Genomic DNA, 22,609 nt, shown 5'->3' with positions numbered 1-22,609 from the left:
TTTCTCTATTTTTGAATGAAGACCCCAAATACTATAAGGTATATTAATAATTACGATTTCTAAATAATTTTAAAACAAAAGTGTGCTTATTTTTCCATTTGCCATTGAAATATATTTAAATTTTGACACTTGAATAGGTTTAGCCCTGAATAATGTAATATGACACATTAGGTTTTCATCAAACCATTGCAAAATTTATTGTTAAAAAATTATAATTGTTTTACTAATTTATAAAATTTTCTTTAAATTTGAAATTGTCTCTTTAAATGTTTTTTTTACTTGGAATGACATAATAATCTCCCCATGGAAAGGTCGACGCAATAAAGAGACACATTAATTCTGTAGTCCAGGAACTGCTGGATACATTAACTCAGAGCTGTTCCTTCCTGAGGCTGTATGTGATCATACACTTTATGGCAGTAAATCAAAGACAATGCAAATCTAAGCAAAGCTTTTTCCATTAATGTCTGCTCTGAATCAAACTAGCTCCAGAGGTGTATGTTTATGTTGTTTGGTAGAGGACCCAGTGCTGTTTATTTCTACAGCTGGATGGATTTTATTTTTTACATCTGTTGTCACGTGTCAAAGATTTTTTTATTTGTTTTTTCTTGGAATAAAGTGCTAAGTGGATTCAAAACAGGTTTCAAGTTATAAGTGCAGGCGATGGCTGGAAGGTGATGTTCCTAAGCTGCAATGAGTTAAATTCAGGAAACACTTCCTCTGTCCTCACAAATGTTGATTCAGCTGAGAGAAAAGTCTTAAAACATGACACCGAAAACATGGATCTAAGTGCTGCCTTCTAAGTTGTGATTTTTTTTAATGTTTTTTGGTGAGTCTCCTGTCTAAACAAATTCTCCACATTCCAAACGAGTTATTCATCCAACTCCAAGCTGAAAGTGGTACACTGCTTTCCTCAAAGCATTTTGGACATTTGCTAGAAATGGCACTGTGTTACCACACCTACAAGAAGTCTTTCTGTAAGCCTGTTTCCCTGTTTAAACATGACTCGGCTCCTGTGTAATACTCCAGGTTAATTTGTAACATTTTGTCTGTCCCTTCCAACGGCCTCACCCAGTAATGTCAATATTGACCTGATATTATTCTCCTTTATGTCTGATTTGTGTACCAGTGGTAAAGGGATACAGGTGAGAGTGTTGTTCACCTATTGTTAGTTTGTCCCGAAGCATGAAAAGAAAAAGCTGTAAAGAGATGCTATTGTTTAAAAGCTGTGTGCGAAAACAAGGGCAAACGTTTAGAACATGAACAATGAAGGCAAACGCTGAATTAGCTTTTGGAATGCGTTCTAGTCAGGGGAATATCATATTCATTCCACCCAAAAGAAATTAATAGTTGAATACTTAATCCAACAAGCATTTGTGTAGAAGAATCCGATAGAGACAATCAGAGGAATTCAATAGGTTTTGGCCTGTTTTAGAGTTTCGGTTTCATAGCTACGCAACACAGAATCTAGATTGAGAGATTATTCAAACCTCTGACCAGTTCATTCCTGTTGAGTCTGTTTCTTATTAACCTAGTATATCTTAGGGCTCATTTTTGGTTACATTCACATTTCACACTGCAGGTCTAATTCTCAGTTTAGATTTTTTTTTTATTAAATATTTTTAAATAGTTTTCTTTGGAACTGGAACAAGGCAGGGTGTCTTCCACAGGACTGGAACCTTCTCCTGGGCCAGGCTGAGGTTGAAGAGTGCTGCAGAATCCCACAGAGCTGTTACAGAAAACTGACCACTACCTGAGTTTTCTGTCAGAAGGAGCTTCAGTTTCCACCTCTGACAGAACTTTGAACATGTCCTGGGGAGGCTTAGGACATTAAAGGGCGATGGTAAACGAACACCATATTGACATTTAGTGTGTGGAGGTTGTAGTTGCAACAATAGAATAAGTTTCCTAGCCGTTGAGATGCCAGATTCGCTGCCGATAAGTGAAGTGACCTGTCAGCACCATGGCCAGTGATGAATCGGACAGGGTGAGGGCTAATTTCTACTGAGATTTTTTTTACAACAGTATTTAATTTTAGAACATCTTCTGGACTCAGAAGCAGCTGAGTCAGCCATTTTCCATAGTGCCAGCCTCGCTGTGCCGAGCAAACTGTTTACTGTATTTTGCATCGCACAGTGGTGCCCTCTTTTTGCTTACGTACAGCTCCAAGGAGATTCTTGTCCACCGCCCGGCATCTCAGGAGGGTATATTATCAACACTGTTGAATATTGTTACAAGTTGTTAGGTCCCTGTTTGATCTGCGCACGGGTTTGGTCCCCATCTTGGCTTGTGTCAGGGAAGCTGTTGCTGATTTCATGTCCAAGAAAAAGCAGAGCACGTCTTGGATGGTGAAAGCTATCCGTTAGCATTAGCAACACCACAGCATGGCAGAACTCCTTCAGACTTGTGCTATATGTGGAGCTAAAACATCAACATTGCTAAACCAACTGACTCAATGGTAGAGTCGTGTTGCTGTTAACCAATCAAAGGCAAAATTTGATACCAAAACCTGCCATGTTTCGCTCCTCACTCTTTGGCTAAATTTTACTTCTTGAAACGGGAGCATTAGAGCTTTTTTTCCCAATGAGATTGACTCAAAAGGCATCTATTTATACAAGAGCCTCAGGGTGTGGCTGGATTCAAAACAATCTTTTGGAAAATGTGCAAAATATTGTCAAAACTTCACATTATAATTTGTGCTATTTTAAACCTATAAGAGCATCCCTGACTGATAAAGCAGCAGGTACATTTTTATATTCATTGATACTGTCTCACGTTGGCTATTGCATTACCAGCTGGTCATTTACTGCCTCTTCCATTATCAGACCTGTTGAGTCCTGCTAGAAAAGAGCAATGAAAATTCTGGACAAGAAGCCAATGATGTACCATCACTGCCCTATTCTGGATAAATATACTCTACTGGGTTTTCAACATTTTTAAGATTTTAAATCTGCTTGCCTGGTCTATAAAGTTATTCATGGTCTAGCCCCCCCCACCATTGAATGATTTTGTTATTCAAAAATCACATTGCTACTCTTCCAGAGTAACTCGAGCTAGAAGTGACAGTGAGCTCCCATTTAGGCGAACGTCATTCCAGGGCTCAACATTCTGGTACAGCATTCCTACTCCAGTGAAGGAAAGCAAGTTTTGTTACTTTCAAAAGAAAATTGAAACCGTGTCTACTGGAATCTCAAATATGCAATCATATATGACATTTGTACTTGTTTTCATTTTAGATTTTTGTACAATATGCTCTTAACTGTTCTATTTTATTGTTTTATCTAAATGGTTATTTTGCTGTCTGTTTTATCTCTTTTGACATTAACCTGCCAGAGGACTGCAGATGGAAATTAGCCTAAGGCTACAATCTGGCATATTTACAGTCGTATTGCTGTTTATAAATATGCAATGTCCTCTTTTAAATAAAATCAGTGGAATGAAAGAGACCACTGCAAGTGTATTGAAAAAACCAGGGAGCTTGATTTCTAACACTACTACTGGAAAACCCCAATGTGTTCAAACACTACAGATCATAAAAGTCCTGCCATGTGGTTTGTTTTTTTAGGTTCATTTTTTTACTGTAACAACACAAACTTGATGGGTATCTTGAAAGCAGGTACACAGGTTTTTGATGAGCTGTGAAAAAATGCAAAATTAGTTTGAGAACAAGTTTGTCCACAGGGTCCGAAATTAACACTCGCCAAATGCGAGCAAATTGCTCCATTTGGCGAGTAAATTTTTGAGCTCTACCTGCCACCTGGTGAGTAAATGTTTGCACCAAATTAGTTATGTTTATCAGTCATCTTCCATGGATTTCTGTGATACTCCTCCCGCCTGCATGCAACGTACACAAACGTACGCGAAACGTGAGCGCCGCATCCAACGTCATTTCCACCTATCCCATTCAATCAGTTTATCAAGTTAGCAGTTAGCTTCGTGTTAAAACTAGCGGTGAAATGTGGCGGTTTTTAACTGGAGTCAGCCAGCCTTCCAAAAGGAAACTCATCGAACTGGAAGAAAAACCACCAGGACCAGTGGCAACCAGAAGATTTTGTGAAAAGTGGCGAACTGGAGATGGCGGAGTCATGAGACATTCATTTCATTTCACTAGGGTTGTCACGGTAACCGGTATAGCGGTAAACCCCGGTAAAAAGGTTGACAATAAAAATAACCGTCCAGTTTTTAAAAAACTAAATTATCTCTGTGGGTTTACCGTGGCCGCGGTTTCGGCGCGGTGACCCTTACCAGCCACCGTCGCTTCAGCTGAAGTTCCCGCGGCGCGCACACGCACTTTTAGTTTGCAACGGCACCAAAACTTTGAAGCTGAAATAATGGCCGAAGGAGGAGACGGCAGCGCCCAGGATATCCATCAGCCCTCAAAGAAGACTAAATCGGAAGTATGGGCATATTTTGGATTTCTGAAAAATGCTGAGGGACAGTTAATAGAAGACGGCTATCCCGTTTGCAGAACGTGCAGGAAACAAGTGTCTGCAAAAGGCAGCAACACTTCGAATCTAATGGCACATCTGCATGACCATCACCCACGTCTCTACAGCCAGTGCAAGGTAAGTTAACATTAGCATTTTAGCTGAAATGCATGACATGAGGACTTTTGGTTGAGGGAGAATGCAACGAGTCACTATATACTGCAGCCGCAGCGTCTTCTGCCAGCATTTAAACCGTGTCACGGACACCCTGCTGCTGGATGAAGCATCTTATTTGTTGAAGATGAAGAGAAATATACAATTAGTTCCTTGTCATTGATTTGTTTACTTATTCAATGCCATTTATACTTGAACATTTGGATTTGATTACATAGTGTAGTAGTTATTTTAGTCATTTGTTTAAAGTGGCTATTTATTTTAAATACATATTTTTTTAAGGTTGACTTGTACAGTGCTCAAGTCAAGTGTGGACTGGAGTTTTAGATTTTCATTTTGATAATGAAGAAAACAAGTATATGAGAAAACAAGTGGTGTTTCTTTGATTTGTTTACATATTGTTTATGTTTTGAATGTTTGGATTTGTATAATTTAAACCTGCACTGACTACTGTAACACGTTCCAGAAAAATAAGCTATTTGTTCCTTTACTTGTGAAAAGTTGCACTTTTGCTAAGGCTTTGTGTTATTTTAGGTTTAATAAACACTGTTAAACCTTTTCAGAACTATTTCAGTTTGTGTAGAACAGGACTATCAATGCTTTCTGAACATATGCAACACCGTTTAAAAAATACCGCGATAATACCGAAAACCGTGATAATGTTGGTCACAATAACCGTGAGGTTAAATTTTCATACCGTGACAACCCTACATTTCACAGACACTTTTTCTGCACGTGCTGCAAACAGGATAGCCGTCTTCTATCAACTGTCCCTCGGCATTCTTCAAATATCCAAAACATGCCCGTACTTCCGATTTTGTCTTGTTTGAGGGATAATAAATGTCCCGAGCGCTGCCGTCTCCTCCTTTGGCCATTATTTCAGCTTTAGCTTCAAGAAAGTTTTGGCTGTAAACAACAAAGTGCGCATGTGCCGCCGGCAACTTCAGCAGACGATACGGTGGCTGGTAAGGGTCACCGCGCCTACACCGCAGCCACGGTAATCCACAGAGATAATGTTTTTAAAAAAAACAAGACGGTTATTATTATTGTCAACTTTTTTACCGGGGTTTACTGCTACACCGGTTACCGTGACAACCCTAGCCCTGACACACTTTCAGATATTCTCATGGTGCAGCTGTGTTCTCCAGAGATCAAGGACTATGACCCAAATGAGGCTGTAATGCTTTGGCACAAAGACGGTGTCAGAAGCAGGAGGCCAGACTTCATGGACAGAGAAAACAAGGAGTCTGACTAGATTTCAATGAAAGAGTTCATAAAAACATCTCTAAAAATAAATAAATAAATAGTAAAAATGACAAAAGAGTTGTTTTTCGTATCATTTGATGTTTTAATTATTTTGTCACTCTGTTTGGAATCAACATAATATAGAATAACATGCTTTAGGTGGATCTAAATCATTTAGAATTTTGTCCGGTAAAAAATGCTTGGCCGTTAGATTTTCATCATCTACCAGTCAACTTGGCCGGTGAGTAAAAATTTTTATTTCGGACCCTGTTTGTCCACAAGGTACTTGCTTTAGTACTATAGGTGTGCTATACTTTACTGTAAAAGTAAAAGTGAGATTTGTATAACATGCCCCCTTTAAAATAGATTTTCCTACATGTCACTTTTAATGTTACTTATTAGTGATGCACCGATATGAAAATTTGGGCCGATGTCTGATAATAAGATCACTGTTATGACTGATAACCGATATTTGTCGATACCGCTACACTAACATTAATGCTTCTAAAATCAGCAGATTTTGTGTAGAATACAAATTATTAAAGCTGAGTTTACGTTATTATGTACACACAACACACACATTTACGATTCTGAGATGATTTCATTCACTGTTTACATGACTAAACAAATACATATCACTCCCTCACCCTCTGAAACAGATAAACAAATGGAGACAAGATGGAAAAAATATCGGTTGTTAATATCGGCCCAGTTTTATTTATCAGACCGATAGCGATATTTTAAAAAGTCACTAACATCTGCCGATACCGATATTGATGCCGATATATTGTCCATCCCTAGTTATTTTTGCAAATCCTCACCTCTCACTTGCTTGCAAATATCCTAATAAACTTTAGTTTATTTTTAAAGTAATTTCTTTACCTTAGCTTAGCACTTCTTTTTTCCTCGTCCGAATAGTAGGTTGTTTAGATGTCAGATATTATTGTAATGTGTAATGTCTGTTGCACATTTTAACCAATTTCAGTTTCCTTTTCTAAAACATTACTTGAATAGTAAATGAATTTTATTCACTGCTTTAGCAGAATCACATTTTTTTGCCGTTGACAAAGTTTCCATTGTTAATCACTGCTGCCTGCTCATATTGTGAATAGCTCTTATTATTACTGGGTCAGAGTGTTGAGGCAATGTTTGAGAGCCATGCTGTATTTGTCACAGACGACATGTTCCAGTTTAAACAAGTAAATTACAACCATGTCAGACCAGCTGGTTTTATGGCCCCTGTGTTTGTACTTGCACGTCTCAACATTATCTATTGAGGCATGTGCTTGTCAGATGTATTTTTTCCTGTAAACATAATATTTATTACTAAAGGAAGTTGTAAGGTTTGTGAGGTAAGAAACGAAAGAATTTAGCTGGTAGATATGGGGACACATAGTCAATAGATGAGTGCCTTAAATCATACATAAACAGCAGGTAATATTGAAGTGATTAGCAGTTTTCTGTCTCTTAGGTCAGCAGAGTTGAGCTGTTGAAATCATTTTTTGTAACACAACAGCAACTGTTGTGCTACTTCAAGCTCAGATTTAGGTTGTGTATTTTAAGAACAAAATAAGTTGCAGAGCAGCGTTGATTAGTTATTTTTCTTATCTAACCCGAATTATGACACGTCTCACCTTTATGTTAATTTTGTCTTATTTGATGCACTCCACTTTGAACTGCACCAATCCAGCAACTGCTGCATTTTAATAACTAGTATTAAAGGTGAATACACCAATATTTGCACTAGAATAATGTTTGTTTTAAACCCTCAGTGACCGATTTTGCAGGGGGGATTTGGCATTTAATTGTTCTTGGCGTCTGGAAAAACATCCCCTTTTGCCCCCCTTTATTTGACTTTCTGCCCCCTTTATTTTGGTCCAAGATCATTACTGGGCTGGCCCTATTAAAAACGTTCTACACCCCTGCTTAGTAGACTTAATGAAGTATTTTTAAGCCAGTATAAAAATGACTGAAACACAAATTTACATATTTGGCATTATTGACCAATATCTTTGATTTAATTTATTTGTTAAGAACATCAAGATGCATTACAGTAAACATTATAATAAAGTACATTTTTCTAGTGCAGAGAGGAGACAACCCATAGAAGCACTGATTTGATCTCATTTCAGAGAAAAATAGAACAGGTCAAATGCACCTAATAAATAAAATTACTGACATAAACTCAGGAATCTGTTTCTTTGCTTCATTGTTCTGGTGCTGAAAATATCACTAATGCAGATCAAAGGAGATACACAGATGAATGTACCTCTTATTTATTATCTGGAAATTAGTGGGTGTGGTTTACATCAATACATTATTTTAAATCTGAAATTGGTATGGATTGATCAGAAGTTGTTTGTTTATAAACTATTGTTTATTTGAAAACTATTTACAGAGCAGCATCAGAATTGAGATTAAATATTTTTGATCACAATAGTAAAAGTATTACAGATCAAGTTTTTCAGTAAAATCAGAACATTAATATTTAAGTGCATGAATTGAGGCATCTGAGCTCGTGCTGTAGGAACTAAAAAATATGAAATACTAGAACCAGACACAACTTTTTATTTTATTTTAATTTGATTAAACTGTTTTTTTCGAACATTGTTGGCATTTTCCCACACACACACAGTTAAACAAAACAATGTTGATTAAGGTGTGTGTGAGAGAGAGATAGAGGGGGAGAGGGAGTTAAAATAATTTAAAAAAAAAACCGACCGGAGCGGAGGCAGTGACTGATACATGCATGAGCCATTTTCATCTCTCTTGTCAAATGCACCACGTACGTTACGAAAAAAGTAACTTTAATTATTGAACTGAAAATGAGGCGAGCTGAAGAAAACGTAGGGAGTACTGAAGAAACGTGAGAGACAGTGAAGCAAGCACAGAGAGATCCGTTACTGTCTGTGTGTGCGCGTGGATGCCTGGGCCGAGTTGACTGAGCTCCCGGCTGCAGAGTTTTGTGTAGGGAGGGGCAGGCGCTCTGTGTGACTGGCCATTCACAGAGCGTGAAGACAGTCAGTTACCCAGTGAGGATTTTTCTTCAGCACAATTACAGATATTTACGAGTTTTACACTCGTTTCATGCTCGTATTCGTCAAAAATGCTTTATCCATACGCTCATCCCTAGCTGTAACCACCCTGCCCTGCCTCCTCCTCCTTGCTGCCTGCCGGCTGTGATCACAAGCAACAACACAGTAGTTCCCGCTGCTTCTTCGGGAAACGGCGCACAAAAATCAATAAAACTTGGGATCTTGTAGCGTGGCGGTGGGATTTCAGCCGTGGCGGGCCACCACTGCTACGCCTATGTAAGGGAAACACTGAGAACTACACACATCACAGGCATTTTCATTTTCACGCACGTGTTTCTCAGGACTGATCAACAAATATTTATGATGCTAAGACAAAGGAAAAGAAAACCATCAAAAATAGAACTCCAAGGTCATTTTCTGATGACCTATTTACCACATTTTGACCTAAAGTGGGTTTCATGAGAGAAGACCCAAGTGAACCCCGCTACTGACAGATAAACATAAAAAACTGATTTGAATGTGTCCAAATGTACGTGAACAAGCCACAATGCTTCTGAGAAAATTTTTTCTCAACAAAACTGGAGCTTTGTGACCAATCATTTGCATTTATTAAACACCCGCTCTGTTAACAATAAGTATTTCCTGCTTAATGATCTAATTATCTGTAAAAACCTGGATTTTCTGTTTCTGACTGAAGTTTGGCAGCAAACATCTGATTATTCTGGTCTGACTGAGTGGTTATTCATTCCTTAGCCAGCCCGGGGTTCTGGTCATGGTGGAGGCCTGGCTGTTGTTTTCAGAGACCATCTTCCATGTAGCTCTACAACCTCTGGTCGCTTTGCTTTCTTTGAACTGCAGCTGATTTAAGTCGGGCGTAAGGACCCGTTCTACTGTGCTGTGGTTTATCGTCCACCTGGTCAAAACAGTTCTTTCCTTCAGGAGTTTAGTGACTTTCTATCCTCCACTGTGAAGCTGTCCAGAATGATCCCTCAGACCACTTTGCCATGAATTTCTCCAGCCTTATGGACTCCTTCAGCTTTACCCAGCATGTTTCTGGCCCCCCATACACCAGGGGACACTGTCGGAACCAGATCAGTTCCTGCAGTGAACCCTACTCCCTGGTTTAATGACAGCATTCGCAGCCTGAAGCGCCAATGCAGAAAAACTGAGTGCTTGTGGAAGAAAACCCGTCTCCACCTCCATCTGCTGCATCTAAAGGATCTTCTGACATCCTTTAACTCTGCAGTCAGAGATGCGAGAGTTGCCTTTTTTTCCAGCCTGGTGTCCCAGAGCAAAGGGAACCCCAAGGTGCTGTTTAACACCATCAGCAGCATTGTTTCTCCTGCCTCTCCTACAGCCTCCATCCACTCTGTTGCAGACTGTGAGAACTTTCTGTGTTTCTTTGTGGACAAAGTCAGTAAGGTCAGATCTAGCATCTCTCCTTCAGCCTTATCGCTGCCTCTCCCGACTCCAACCAGGCACATCATCCTAGATAGCTTTGCTCCTCTTTCTTTGTTTAAATCTGCTTTTCAGTCCATTGGTCCCAGCATACTCTCTATAATTAATTCTTCTCTGGTCTCTGGTCAGGTTCCTGCTTACTTTAATAACGCTGTAATCCACCCGCTTCTTAAAAAACCGAGTCTCGACCCCTCTCTCCATAGCAGCTTCAGACCCATCTCTAAACTTCCGTTCATCTCCAAGATCTTGGAAAAGGTTGTGGCTAAACAACTCACAGCTGCTCTTGATGAACATAACATCTATGATTGCTTCCATTCAGGTTTTCATAGAGCTCATTCTACTGAAACAGCTCTTCTTAGGGTCTCTAATGACCTTCTGACTCACATTGATGCAAGGGACTGTTCTGTTCTGGTCCTGCTGGACCTGACTGCAGCCTTTGACACTGTTGACCATCACCTGCTACTGGAGAGGCTGAGCGACTGGGTAGGCCTATCAGGATCTGCTCTGAAGTGGTTCTCCTCTTATCTTTCTGAGTGCTCCTTCTCTGTGGCCGTCTCAAAGTTTTGGTCCTCTACCACCTCTCTTACCAATGGTGTCCCACAAGGTTCTGTGCTGAGGCCTCTGCCTTTACTTCTCTATCTGCTTCCTCTTCAGCACATCCTGAGCTCCTTCAAAGGAATCTCCTACCATCTTAATGCAGATGACATCCAACTGTACATCTCCTTTAAGCCCCATGAGATGTCTAAGCTGCAGCTTTTGCGCTCCTGCTTAGACTATTAAAACCTGGATGGCTGGGAGCTTTCTACAGCTGAATGAAGATGAGACTTCAGATCCTCATCTGTGCCCCAGACAAGCTGGTCCCCAAAGTCAGAGACTGTCTTGGTCAGCTTACTTCTCACACAAAAACCTCCATCAGGAATCTTGGTGTGACCTTTGACCCAGCTCTCACCCTGGATTCTCAAGTCAGTTCTCTTGTTCGCTCTTCTTTCTTCCATCTCAGGAACATTGCTAAGCTGAGTCCCATTCTGTCTCTCTTTGAACTTGAGACAGTTATCCACACCTTCATCTCCTCACGCTTAGACTACTGTAACTCTTTTTTCACGTGTCTGAGCAAAACCTCCCTGAACTGTCTACAGGTGGTTCAGAATGCCTGTGCTCGGCTTCTGACCAAGTCCTCCAAACACACCCACATCACCCCGCTTCTCCTTCAGCTTCACTGGCTGCCAGTCAACTTCAGGGTTCATTTCAAGATCCTGGGTTTGGTCTTTAGGGCCTTACATGGGCAAGCACCATCATACATTGGTGATCTTCTTAGTCCCTACACCCCAGCAGGTCCCTGAGATCCAGTAACCAAAGCCCACTGGTTGTGCAGCGCACCAGGCTAAAGACGAAAGGTGACAGATCATCTGCTGCTGTGGCCCCCAGACTCTGGAACTCTCTCCCCCTGAGCCTGAGATCAGTGGACTCAGTGGACTTCTTTAAAAAGCAGCTGAAAACTCACTTGTTCAAGCTGGCTTTTGTATGACCTTCACCACCCTCTTCTTGTTCTGCTCTCTCTACCTATTCCACCTTCCTCAGGATCCACCGATTTCCCTCTTTCCTATTCACTCTTTCTTTCTTTACATTTTTTAATCGCAATAGTCTTTTTTTTTGCTTATTTTAAACATATTTTTAATCTTTTTCTGAATTATTTTTTATATTCAAAACATTTTGTTTTTGTGAAGTGCCTTGTGATTTTTGTCTTGAGAGGCGCTATAGAAAAGATTGTTTCTTCTTTGGAGAAGTAAAAGTGAAGCTTTTAGTGCCAATGCTGAAACATGGAAATGGCACCAGTCTGTTCTGGGGCTTCTTTGCTGCATCTGGCACAGCGTGTCTTTGGTTCTATTCAGGGTGCAACTAAGTCTCAAGACAATCAAGCCATTCAGGAGTAAAATGTTCTGCGTGGTGTCCAAAGGCTTCTCAATCTAATGACCCAAAATTAGGCCTTGCTCAGACATTTTGTCTAGTTTTCGTTAGCTGTTTTTAATAGATTCTTAATTTAGTCAGTTTAAATAATTTCAGTGGTTTTGTTTGGTTTTTTTGTATTTTGTTTTTCTTTAAAAAAAAGAATGCCAACATTTTTATTATTGACTGTTCTGATTGTAAGAGAAGATGATGTCTGAGCTCGCCTTTGGAACATTAAAGGGGCATTATGGAAGTTTGACAGCCAAAACATGTATAGAAATAATAAATATCTTCTTCATACGTTCTCCTGCAATGCCCTGGTCCTGTAGAATGAGCCCTGGCATTTTTACTGTGATTGCCCGTTTTTCTGTAAAATCACTGAAAAAGAGAGTTGCTCGGGTCGAGCAGGCTGCTTCATGCGCGTTCACACTCAGGCATCGCCCGTAGCATTTTGCTATCTGTAGCTTTAGCAGCAGAGAGCGAGGTAGTGCCACTTTGTCGCTGTTCCTAACGCCAAGTGACAAAGCTAGCTACATTTCTGAGGACCCTTAGCTACTTTCTGTAGAACTTTCTTCTAGATATTTCCTGCAAATTAGCAACAAAAGAGCCATTTTCGCTCCTAATCGTTCTTTGAATGTTGTTTCAGCTGTCATCACGGATATAAATGTTACAGATACAAGGACGTCACTGGCACTTTAGCTCACCTAGTAAGACGTTGGACTCCCGTGCAGAAGTCCTGGGTTCGATCCTGGATGTGAAAATAGCTTATTTAGAGTTTCTTTTTTACATTAATGGTACATTTTTTTACAGTAAAATGTCCAAATTTTTATTTGAGACTTTCCGAACGGCCTTGAATTCACAGATAAAAAAAGATGTGGGTTCAACTTTCATTTTGGAACAATTTTTCAAGCAAGGGAAAGGAATGATCTGAGCATGCAGGGAGACTGACAAATCATAAACCTTTGTTGGCTGTGCTGAAGAGAAAGGTACAGAACCAAATTATTTAAATTATTTAATTAATTAGCTACGCGTTCTCCTGTCCTCTGTCCTCCGGGACACGCACGGAGGACAGCTGTTATTTTTCGTTAAGGAGTGTGCACGTACAGCATGCACACCTTGTGCACGAGCCTACTATTGAAGCTGCCGTTACGCTTTTGGCCTGAGGGGGCAATTGCGAGCATAAAAATTCAAAACTCCGTAAAGTCCCTTTAAGCGTTAATCTGGAAAAATTAGGATTTACCGGGATATTTTTCACATCTTGCCAGATCATGTTGTTGCCATTGAATTATAAATGAATACCTATGTACTTTGTGTTATTTGTTTTCTTTGCATCTAGGTCTCTGCTTTAGTTAAAAAATTTGTCTCATTTTGTTATTTTCTATAAATATGTAAATAAAATGGATATGTATATTGTCTAAGATTTGGTAATACACCCATAGGATACATTTGCATACTCTCCATGAGAGTTGGGATATTTTTCATGGTGCCTTTCAGTCAAGTGAGATTATTTCATGAGCTGCTTAGACCTGTTTCATAGAGTAAAGGTCGATAGCACAGCTGAGTCAGTGACAGCTAATCTGATTTGTTAACAGTATGATGTAAGCGCTATTTGTCACTGCTCTTCTGTTTATCACCACTAAAAATCATTCGCCTTTGCTCCCTCCAACAGTGTTCAGGTTCACACCTGGGTTGTAGGTGATGCAATCAGAAGTCTACTTTCATTCTTTGTGCATTGCTTTAGGGTTTCTAAATTACATGAAAGTGATCAGAAAATTGTCCCCCCCTGAACCTTAGTGGGGAAAAACCCACTGTACGGTGTTTCTGAAGTTGCACACATAGGCTTTCTATTTGGCCCCGTTTCTGTGATCTGAATAAAAAAGCCTCTGAACAGAGATGAGGTGAGATGAGGTATCCATGTGTGGTTTGTTTCCCTGCCAACCGTGCTGTCAGCCAGGGTATTTAGCTGCTTTTGCCCTGGTCTGAGCTGGCTTTACAGAGGCATGACTGTTGGCTGACTGCCCTCTTGACAGGGGTGTGGCTGAGTTGGTACTAAGCTCTGACCTTCACTCTGATTTATGAGTTCCTCCTCTTAGTCCATTTTCCCTCTTATCCACCCGGTTTCCTCTTGTCCGTATAGATCAGAGCTCGTCTCCAGCTGAACTTCCCTCCGCCCACCCCACACACACACAAGCTGGGCTGCCTTGTGTCTCACACTGTCATCGCAGTCTGTAAACAAACGAGTGATGTGTTACAGATGTGCGAGTTCATCTCCTGGCTTTTGCCTGAAGTCTAGATAACACTGTGCTACTCCAAAGTGACTTTATTTTGGACATGATTATGGATTGTGTCATAATTCTAAGCTGAAAATACTAAATTGATTAAAAACGTTTTTTTTCTTAACCAACCAAAAGTTAAAAGATTAACATAAAAACTAAAGGGGATTAATCTCTCAGGTCCTTTGCCAGATCTTTAATTGTTTCACATTTCTTACAAACGCCCTTTTCAGATATTTGTCATCTGCTGTGGGGTTTCCTGCCGCTCCCATGTTTGTCTAGATGACTCATTTATATAAAAAATAAAAATGAAACACAGCAGAAGTGTTTAACCAAAACCTTGTAAATTTGTTGCATTTTGTATATCTCAAACTGGAATTTTTGGTCGTTTTCATCAAGTCTTCTGGATAAACAGGAACAAACTATGTCTTTGTGACAGGCTGGCAGAAATTAAATGCCTCGATGTCATTTAAATGACTTCTTAGAAAAACCAGCACAAGTTCATTCCTTAGTTAAGTGGTCTCTTTTTGGTGTAGAGTCAGAATCAGCGTCATTGTCATTGCCCCAGTGTCCTGAGGCATAGAAATGTGTCCCTGCAGCAAAGACTGACCAAGGTTAAACACACAGACATGTAGAACAAAAACAGATACAGGCAGACCATGAGAGCAGCTGTCAAAGAGCTCATTAATTCTTCAAAGACACTTTTCTCATAAAATGATCATTTATGTGCAATAGACTAAAAGGTAGTAAAAAAAACACTACGAAAGACTGTTAGAAGTCTGGAGGGCTTTTGTGTCATAATAACTTACAAAGTTTAACAAGCAAGTAAAAGTAAGCAACAAGTGAAGGCAAATAGTTTCAACTTAATGTTTTTGGTCTACTGCTGAGTCGGTGTGATTTAAAGTATGGCACAGTTAATATTGATAGTCAGGACATACCTCTTGATATTTTTGTTCTAGGTATATAACTCATTAAACTGATGGTCAACTTGACATATGATTTATTTAGTTGGTATTTTAAAAATATTTAGAATAAGAAAGGTGTGTTTTGGTAAGGATCTGATGATTGATTTATACCACGATATCAGGGAGACGCCACAACATATTGTGATACTAAAGCCCAGAGCATATTTGCGATTTTTAAGACTGAATTCGAAGAGGTGTTTGAATTGCACCACACAAAAGAAAGAGTAAATGTTTTAATGCAAATCCGTTAAAAAAATTGGTACACAACTTATAAATATCTATTCAGTATCATAACATGAAATATGAGATATTTCCTTACAACCCTAGAAGGTATGATGCTCTTTACTGCATTCATTCTAACTCACCACACATTTCTTTTCCTTTCAGAGTTAAGAACCCCGGGCTGGTTGATCGACTCTATAAAGTTGCTCTGATCCTGAGAGACCTTGCTGCTTTCCCTTTTTAAATATCCAGAGGAGCTTGGACTCCCTCTGAATGAAAGACACACCATGTGTCAAAACTGGAGACATTTTCCTGCTGCCCAGTAGACGGCCAGTCATTGCGTGAATCTTGCCCTCTTCTTAGAGGCCTCTCCAAACCCTCCACATTGCTCCCTGGCCAAGATGAAGAATGTGGAGAGATGGTCAGCTGAGGAGGTTTCTGACTGGCTGATCAAAGAGGGGATGGCGGAGTATAGTGATGCGCTGCGTCAGACCGATGGCCCTGCTCTTCTCAGGCTCACAGAGGCAGATTTTCGGGACCATTCCCTGTGGGTGTCTTCCGACGGTGGACAGCAGCTGTTGCAGCGAGTGGAAACACTCCGGATAGAGACGCATATCGAAGCTCACAAAAATGGCCACGCCAATGGGCATGTTGTAGGGATACCCAATGGAACTGTAAAACCCCAGAGGAATGGCACGCTGGATAGGAAGGACTTTGGGAAGGATATGGTCCAAATTCCCATCCCTACAGTGGAAACTACACGCTCCTCATTCCCTACAGAGTGGAGGAAGACAGGCATAGCATTCATCTATGCCGTTATCTGCTTTGTCACCACCTCTGTTGTCATTTCAGTTGTCCATGAAAGAGTTCCTCCAAAAGAGCACACTCCACCACTGCCTGATAAGTTCTTCGACCTTTTTGACAGGGTGGAGTGGGCCTTCTCCATCTGTGAAGTTAATGGCCTGTTGCTGGTTGGACTCTGGCTCATACAGTGGACTCTGCTCAAGCACAGGTACGGACCTTTAGATGTGGTCTTTTATCAGTCAAAAGGGATTCAGTCAAAAGGTCGATTTTCAGGATCTTTGCCTTTTTTTTCCTCCTCAGGTCAATCATAGGCAGGAGGTTCTTTTTCATTGTGGGAACGCTCTATCTGTATCGATGTATTACAATGTACATCACAACACTTCCTGTTCCTGGGATGCACTTTAAATGCTCCCCAAAGGTATGCTATATACATAATAGCAGTGTTAAGCAACAGAATTAATAGTACTCACTCATTAAATATGCACTTGGTTAGTGACCATATCAGCTAAGTAATAAAGAGCCTAAGTCACTTCCGCATCACGGGTCCCCGGAAGAACGAAAAAATGAATGCAAGTCAGTGGGTCTAAAAACGCTATTTTCTAATCTGCTTTGCTTTGCGCCCTGGATCACACATATGTTGTACTGCAATTTAAATGAAAACTAATGATGGGTGTTTCAACCGCACCAGTCACGTACTTTGAGATTTATTAGCTTGTAGAAGTTCGTAATTAGCATGACAACAAACTATAAATCGGCACCATACCGTACCATACCATACCATACCAATTTATTTATAAAGCACCATTTCAAAATAGCATGGCAGCTAACTAAAGTGCTGTAAATAAAAGAGCCAAATGCTTGAACAAATCAACAAAACACAATGAAAGCATGAAAATCAGGTAAAATACATAAAAACAAAGCATAAATAATCAAGGATAAAAAATCCCACTAAACGTCACATATGTGACGTCACCACATAATCTCCTCTCCCCAAAGTCGCTGCTACTTACCAGATGACCAGATTTATGGTGGTTCTTTCCTCTTGTGGGAAGTTTGCTGAACTTGCAGCGCCTTTCCCTCAGTTTTCTCCCTGTCTGGTTTGATGATGTCACTTTTGTGAAGCGCATTTGTAGTCCTGGACTTATTTTCACACAAATACCGTTTCCCCCTGTTAGAAAATAAGCGCATTCTTTGTATCAAAATGTGGCTTTAAAATTCACGGACATCATATGTGAAATCCATAGCGCAAAACAAGCGGAATTAGAAAATAGTGTTTTTAGCCCCATTGACTTGCATTTATTTATTTTTTTCGTTCTTCTGGGGACCCGTGGTGTGGATTTAGGTGGGCGTGACTTAGGCTCCCTATTAAAGTTCAGTCAACTAATACGGTGATTGGTTTGGGGAAAATGTGAAGAATAAGGTTACGGTTTTAAACAAATTTTGAGCTCTTGGTTTATGTTTATAAACCACATTATTGCCACATCTGCCACAGGTTTTCTTCTGCTAATCTACGTAGATGTTGCACAACTGACTTTTGTAAAGTGGTGAAAGAAGAAAGCCAGTTATACCCAAATAAGTAGTAGTGAAGCTCATCATCATTTGACAGGTTTTCTGTAGCAATGCTTGTATTTTTAATACAAAGTAAAAATGTTTAATCAAAACCTCTTAACTTTGTTTTTGAAGCTTTTAAGGTGGATTAGCTTGGAGTTTACATATATTGCATAATTTTTTTAGTGTTGGTAGATCCCCTTAAATGCATGAGAGGTTTTAGTGAACACATAACAAAGGGAGTTGTTTTTTTGTGGTTCCGTTTCTGAATATCTGGTCTTCTGTGCTTTAATTGGTCTCTGTTGCGTCTTTGTGTTTGTTTCAGCTTCTTGGGGACTGGGAGGCACAGATGAGGAGAATAATGAAAATGATCGCAGGTGGAGGGTTATCCATCACAGGGTCCCACTCCATGTGTGGAGACTACCTTTACAGCGGTCACACTGTCATGCTAACGCTCACCTTTCTCTTCATAAAAGAGTGTAAGTCGCCTTGTTCATACAAAGGAGTGAGTTTACAATATACAGGAAGTTAGTGTTCAGTTTTAGCAACCCTATATGTTAAAATCCACTGGTGGTGTGAAGACTGTTTGATTATCAAGGACGAGTCGATGTTTAGGTATCTGATATTAGTGGATTTTTTCAGCCTCAGCCCCCCTGGTGTGAATTTGCTTTGGCAGCATTTCTCATCAGGAAGCACGTGAACAGGAAGTGTTGAACAAACTTACTTTTAGTGAAAATGGTTTCAGTTTGTTGGAACATCACTCAGTGTCACCACACTTTCAGTTCCTCACTGAGCATTTCTGTTTTTGCTGCTTCTTGGGATTGTTAGATATTTTCCCAGGGGTACATTTTCAGCATTTGAATTTTTCTCCACTTTTTTTTTTCAAGTTTGAAAGTTTCCTTCCTGTGCCGCTGAAATATTGTTCTACTCAGTTTGTTAGCAAGTTCTAATTGATACAGACCTGACATCTAGTGGTGGAAAATGGTAGATTATGAGAAAAGCTGTGAGGGAGAACCATGATGCCGCCTGCAGTGTTTTTCCCTCATGCATGGCTGAATTTCTCTTTTGGCCTGAAGTCATGAGCAAACAGTAACATCTGATGAACATTCAGTTTGACATCTGATATGAAGGGGTTCATTTCCATGTGGGGTGTTGTTTTTGATTGTCAGATTCTCCCAAGCGCTACTGGTGGTACCAATGGTTGTGTTGGACCTTGAGTGCTGTTGGGATTTTCTGCATCCTTTTGGCCCATGACCACTACACAGTGGATGTGGTTGTGGCATATTTCATCACTTCTCGTCTTTTCTGGTGGTACCACACCATGGCCAATCAGCAGGTGAGTGCACCGGGGTTCCTAAATGCATCACGTCAGTAGAACTTTCTTAATATTTCTATAGTGTCACAGAAGGGACATTTTATTTTAGGCGACACCTGTTACAGATTTGCAAAACAGATTAGACCTGTCAAGTGCAAGGCCCACCATGTGGTAAACCAGATAATCTAATAGCACACATATCAGAAATACTACAAATCCCAGAATGCTTTGTTACTTCTCTCAGGCCCCCTCCCGCCACACTGCAGCTACCTAAAGTAGGCGAGCGGTAGAAGCTCTACTGCTGCACGGCCTGATTAAAGACGCACAGCACACCTAGTGCCAAACTCTTCGTACCTTGTTGAGTTAAAAGCTCAGAAAAGGACATTTAAACTTTTCAAACAGTAGCCATGTTTACATGCGCATATTTAATCGGATTGAATTCCCATTCAGATTGAAAATTCTGCATGTAAACATGTCAATCAGAATATTCTGATCCGATTCGGCCCGATCGGATTGAAATTTCAATCCGATTGAGAGAGGTGGTTTATTCCGTTCTTCATTCCGATTGACGTGCATGTGCACAGCCATTCGGATTGTTGGGGTAAAACAATGCCCACTGCGCATGTGTGCAACAGCCAGCGGGCCTCTCCGCTGTCATTTGGACTGCCTGACTTCAAAAATGACGGTGTAATTAACAAGCGGCGGCTTTTAAATCCGACAACAAGCCGTCCCGTTTCAGTAATATTTAATTCAGAACTTGCATTTTGTGGAAGTAAAATAAAAATCTGATTATTGCACAAATCATTCGACAAAGATGTTCAAATCTTTACTGGAAATACGCAGGTTTATCGTGGGGGTTGCAGCGCACGGATTCCCGTTTCTGTCAGCTTTGAACACAGCAGCTTCTGCAGCAGGTGATGGAGACACGCTTGTAAAGATCACAGGATAATATGGGTTTTACAGACCTGATTGGAGGCTGATGTTGGGTAGGAAAACGTCCTCGGTTAAATACTCTGGACCACAGTAAAGTCCGTGTTCGTTAAAAGCACGTAAACGCAGATGACCTGAGATGCGGTTCGTTAATGATGAACACAGGCTTCTAAACTTTCTGAACATCTTCTGTTATTTTGTTTGAACAGATTTTTCTCAACAGTTTCAGCTGATCGTCACATGTTATTAATAATAAGCCACAACAGAGCTCAGTAATAAAACATGAGGCTAACCCCCCCCACCCCCCACCCCCCACACCCGCTCTGTGCCGCAGCGCAGCGCAACAGCTGTCAATTCAGACCCGCAGACCAGCTGATCAAGAGGCAGACATAACCCTCCCTTATTTTAATCAACAATAAAATGCAGCAAAGCATATATCTGCAGTTATTCACTGAAGAAAACGTAACTTCTATGAGCTAAATAAAAATATTAAATTGAATAAATGGATCAGGAAAGCAGGAAGAATAGTTATTTCTGTTTTTACATTTTTCTTTTCGTTTCATGGCGTTTGTTTACAATTTTACTTTCGTGAAAGGCAACTCTGCGCATGCTCAACCTATTTAATCGGATTAAATGCTTGGTGCATATGTACGCACGACATGATCGGATCATTTCAGTTCGTGTCCATGTGAACAGAGATTCGGAAATTCCGATCAACCAAGATTTCAATCGGATTGAGGAAATTAGGCACATGAAAACGCAGCTAGTGACAATAAACACGACTTTCTGCTCGGCACAGTTCTCTAAACAGCCTTCTGCTCTCCACGCAAGCTGCTCGAGAGATTTGTGTTTTTCAAGAGCATTTCCATGTGTCAACTGCTTTTCTTTGCGGTTAAAATAATCAAACCATCATTAAAAAAAATCACTCACTTTCATGTACAGATCTGATAATGTCAGTGACTCAGACTGTTAGGTTGTCTGGGTTTTTGGGCTGAATTTGAATGTTTTGTTGATCTGTAGTAAAACATTTTCAAATGAAGAACTAAAAACTCAGCTACCTTTTGGTAAATATGTTTTCTGACACTGCTGATTGGTATTTGTTGTTGTGTTTCAGTCGCTAAAGGAGTCCTCGCAGAGTAACCCGTTCTCACGGGTTTGGTGGTATAGACTGTTCCAGTTTTTTGAAGAGAACGTGAGAGGCACAGTTCCCCGGAGCTATCAGCTGCCGTTTTCATGGCGAGCGTTGAATTTGAATCATGTTGTGAAGTACAGAAGACTGGAGAGTCAGTGACCCCTTTCAAGTGAAAGAAAGCAAGCGAAGACCGTGACTTATAAGTGCTATTTTATAATTCCCAGAAGATGGCGCTGTCCGTAGCACTGTCCTGTCATCCCTGTCCAAATGAGTAGCACTGTGATCGTCACGGTTTGATTATCTTCCTTCCTGCCGTCCATTATTTTTTTTCTTTTGGTAACATCAGTAAACACAGAGCATTTATTTATTTTGTTTTAAGTTCATCCTCACATTTCTGCTTTTCCAGCAGACTTTGAAACATTTCACCCCATTTGTTTCCCAGCACAGAACCATCTGATGTTCTTCAAGTTTCCTTTTGTCCCCCCGTGTGGCTATAATCTAAAAGACGCTTATTAGAATAAAATGCCATAAACAGTACTTTTTTTATTTAATAACTTACTTTTAATATATTCTCCTTGCTAAATTGAATCAAAGGTGCAAAAAAAATATTTTTTCTAAATATGTCAAATTTTATTTTTCAAAAGTATAATGTTCTCCAAACAAGAAGATTTTTAGATTTGTATCTTTTTCCAGGATGGATACAGGAGAGCTCAAGAACCTCATGTAGTGTTACATTACTCCAGTGCCTTTCTTAGCTTGATTGTGAAACTGTTTCAAGTACTATATGTCCTGTGTCTTGCTGATGCGGTGTACTGCTGCACCGCTGCACAGTCGCAGTCTCGTTCCTATGAATGTATTATACAACAAATACACTAGCCTTACCCGAGTATTGGGCTTCCCAGACGTAAGTGAACTGTCCCGTTAATAGATGCTTTATGACGTCCGTTTGTGCTCGCGTGATTAACGCTGTTTTAACTGAAAGAAACGACTGTTAGTTGTACTCTATGTTGATTTCAGCCTGTCGGTCTTTCACCTCCATCCGCCACGTTCAAACTCGGAACATTGACATTTCCGTGAGCTGCTAATTTTACTTCCCAAAACAAAGTTATCTTAAATATTCACTTCCTCGTAGGACAT

At 40.2% G+C, this 22,609-nt stretch overlaps 1 protein-coding gene across 1 annotated transcript in view; it reads left to right on the top strand.

Moving 5' to 3' along the window:
- Positions 1-22,386, top strand: part of sgms1a (sphingomyelin synthase 1a) — a 44,490-nt gene extending 22,104 nt beyond the window's left edge. The window contains exons 2-6 of the mRNA XM_015944914.3: positions 15,909-16,755; positions 16,848-16,965; positions 18,421-18,574; positions 19,265-19,431; positions 21,455-22,386. Coding sequence (XP_015800400.1) covers positions 16,145-16,755; positions 16,848-16,965; positions 18,421-18,574; positions 19,265-19,431; positions 21,455-21,631 — 1,227 coding nt within the window. The 5' untranslated portion in view covers positions 15,909-16,144 and the 3' untranslated portion in view covers positions 21,632-22,386. The remainder of the gene's footprint in view (positions 1-15,908; positions 16,756-16,847; positions 16,966-18,420; positions 18,575-19,264; positions 19,432-21,454) is intronic.
- Positions 22,387-22,609: the final 223 nt, after the last annotated feature.

The sequence above is a fragment of the Nothobranchius furzeri genome, chromosome 12 (assembly GCF_043380555.1).
Source record: "Nothobranchius furzeri strain GRZ-AD chromosome 12, NfurGRZ-RIMD1, whole genome shotgun sequence".
Lineage (NCBI taxonomy): Eukaryota > Metazoa > Chordata > Actinopteri > Cyprinodontiformes > Nothobranchiidae > Nothobranchius > Nothobranchius furzeri.
This window is presented reverse-complemented; position numbering and strand designations above follow the sequence as displayed.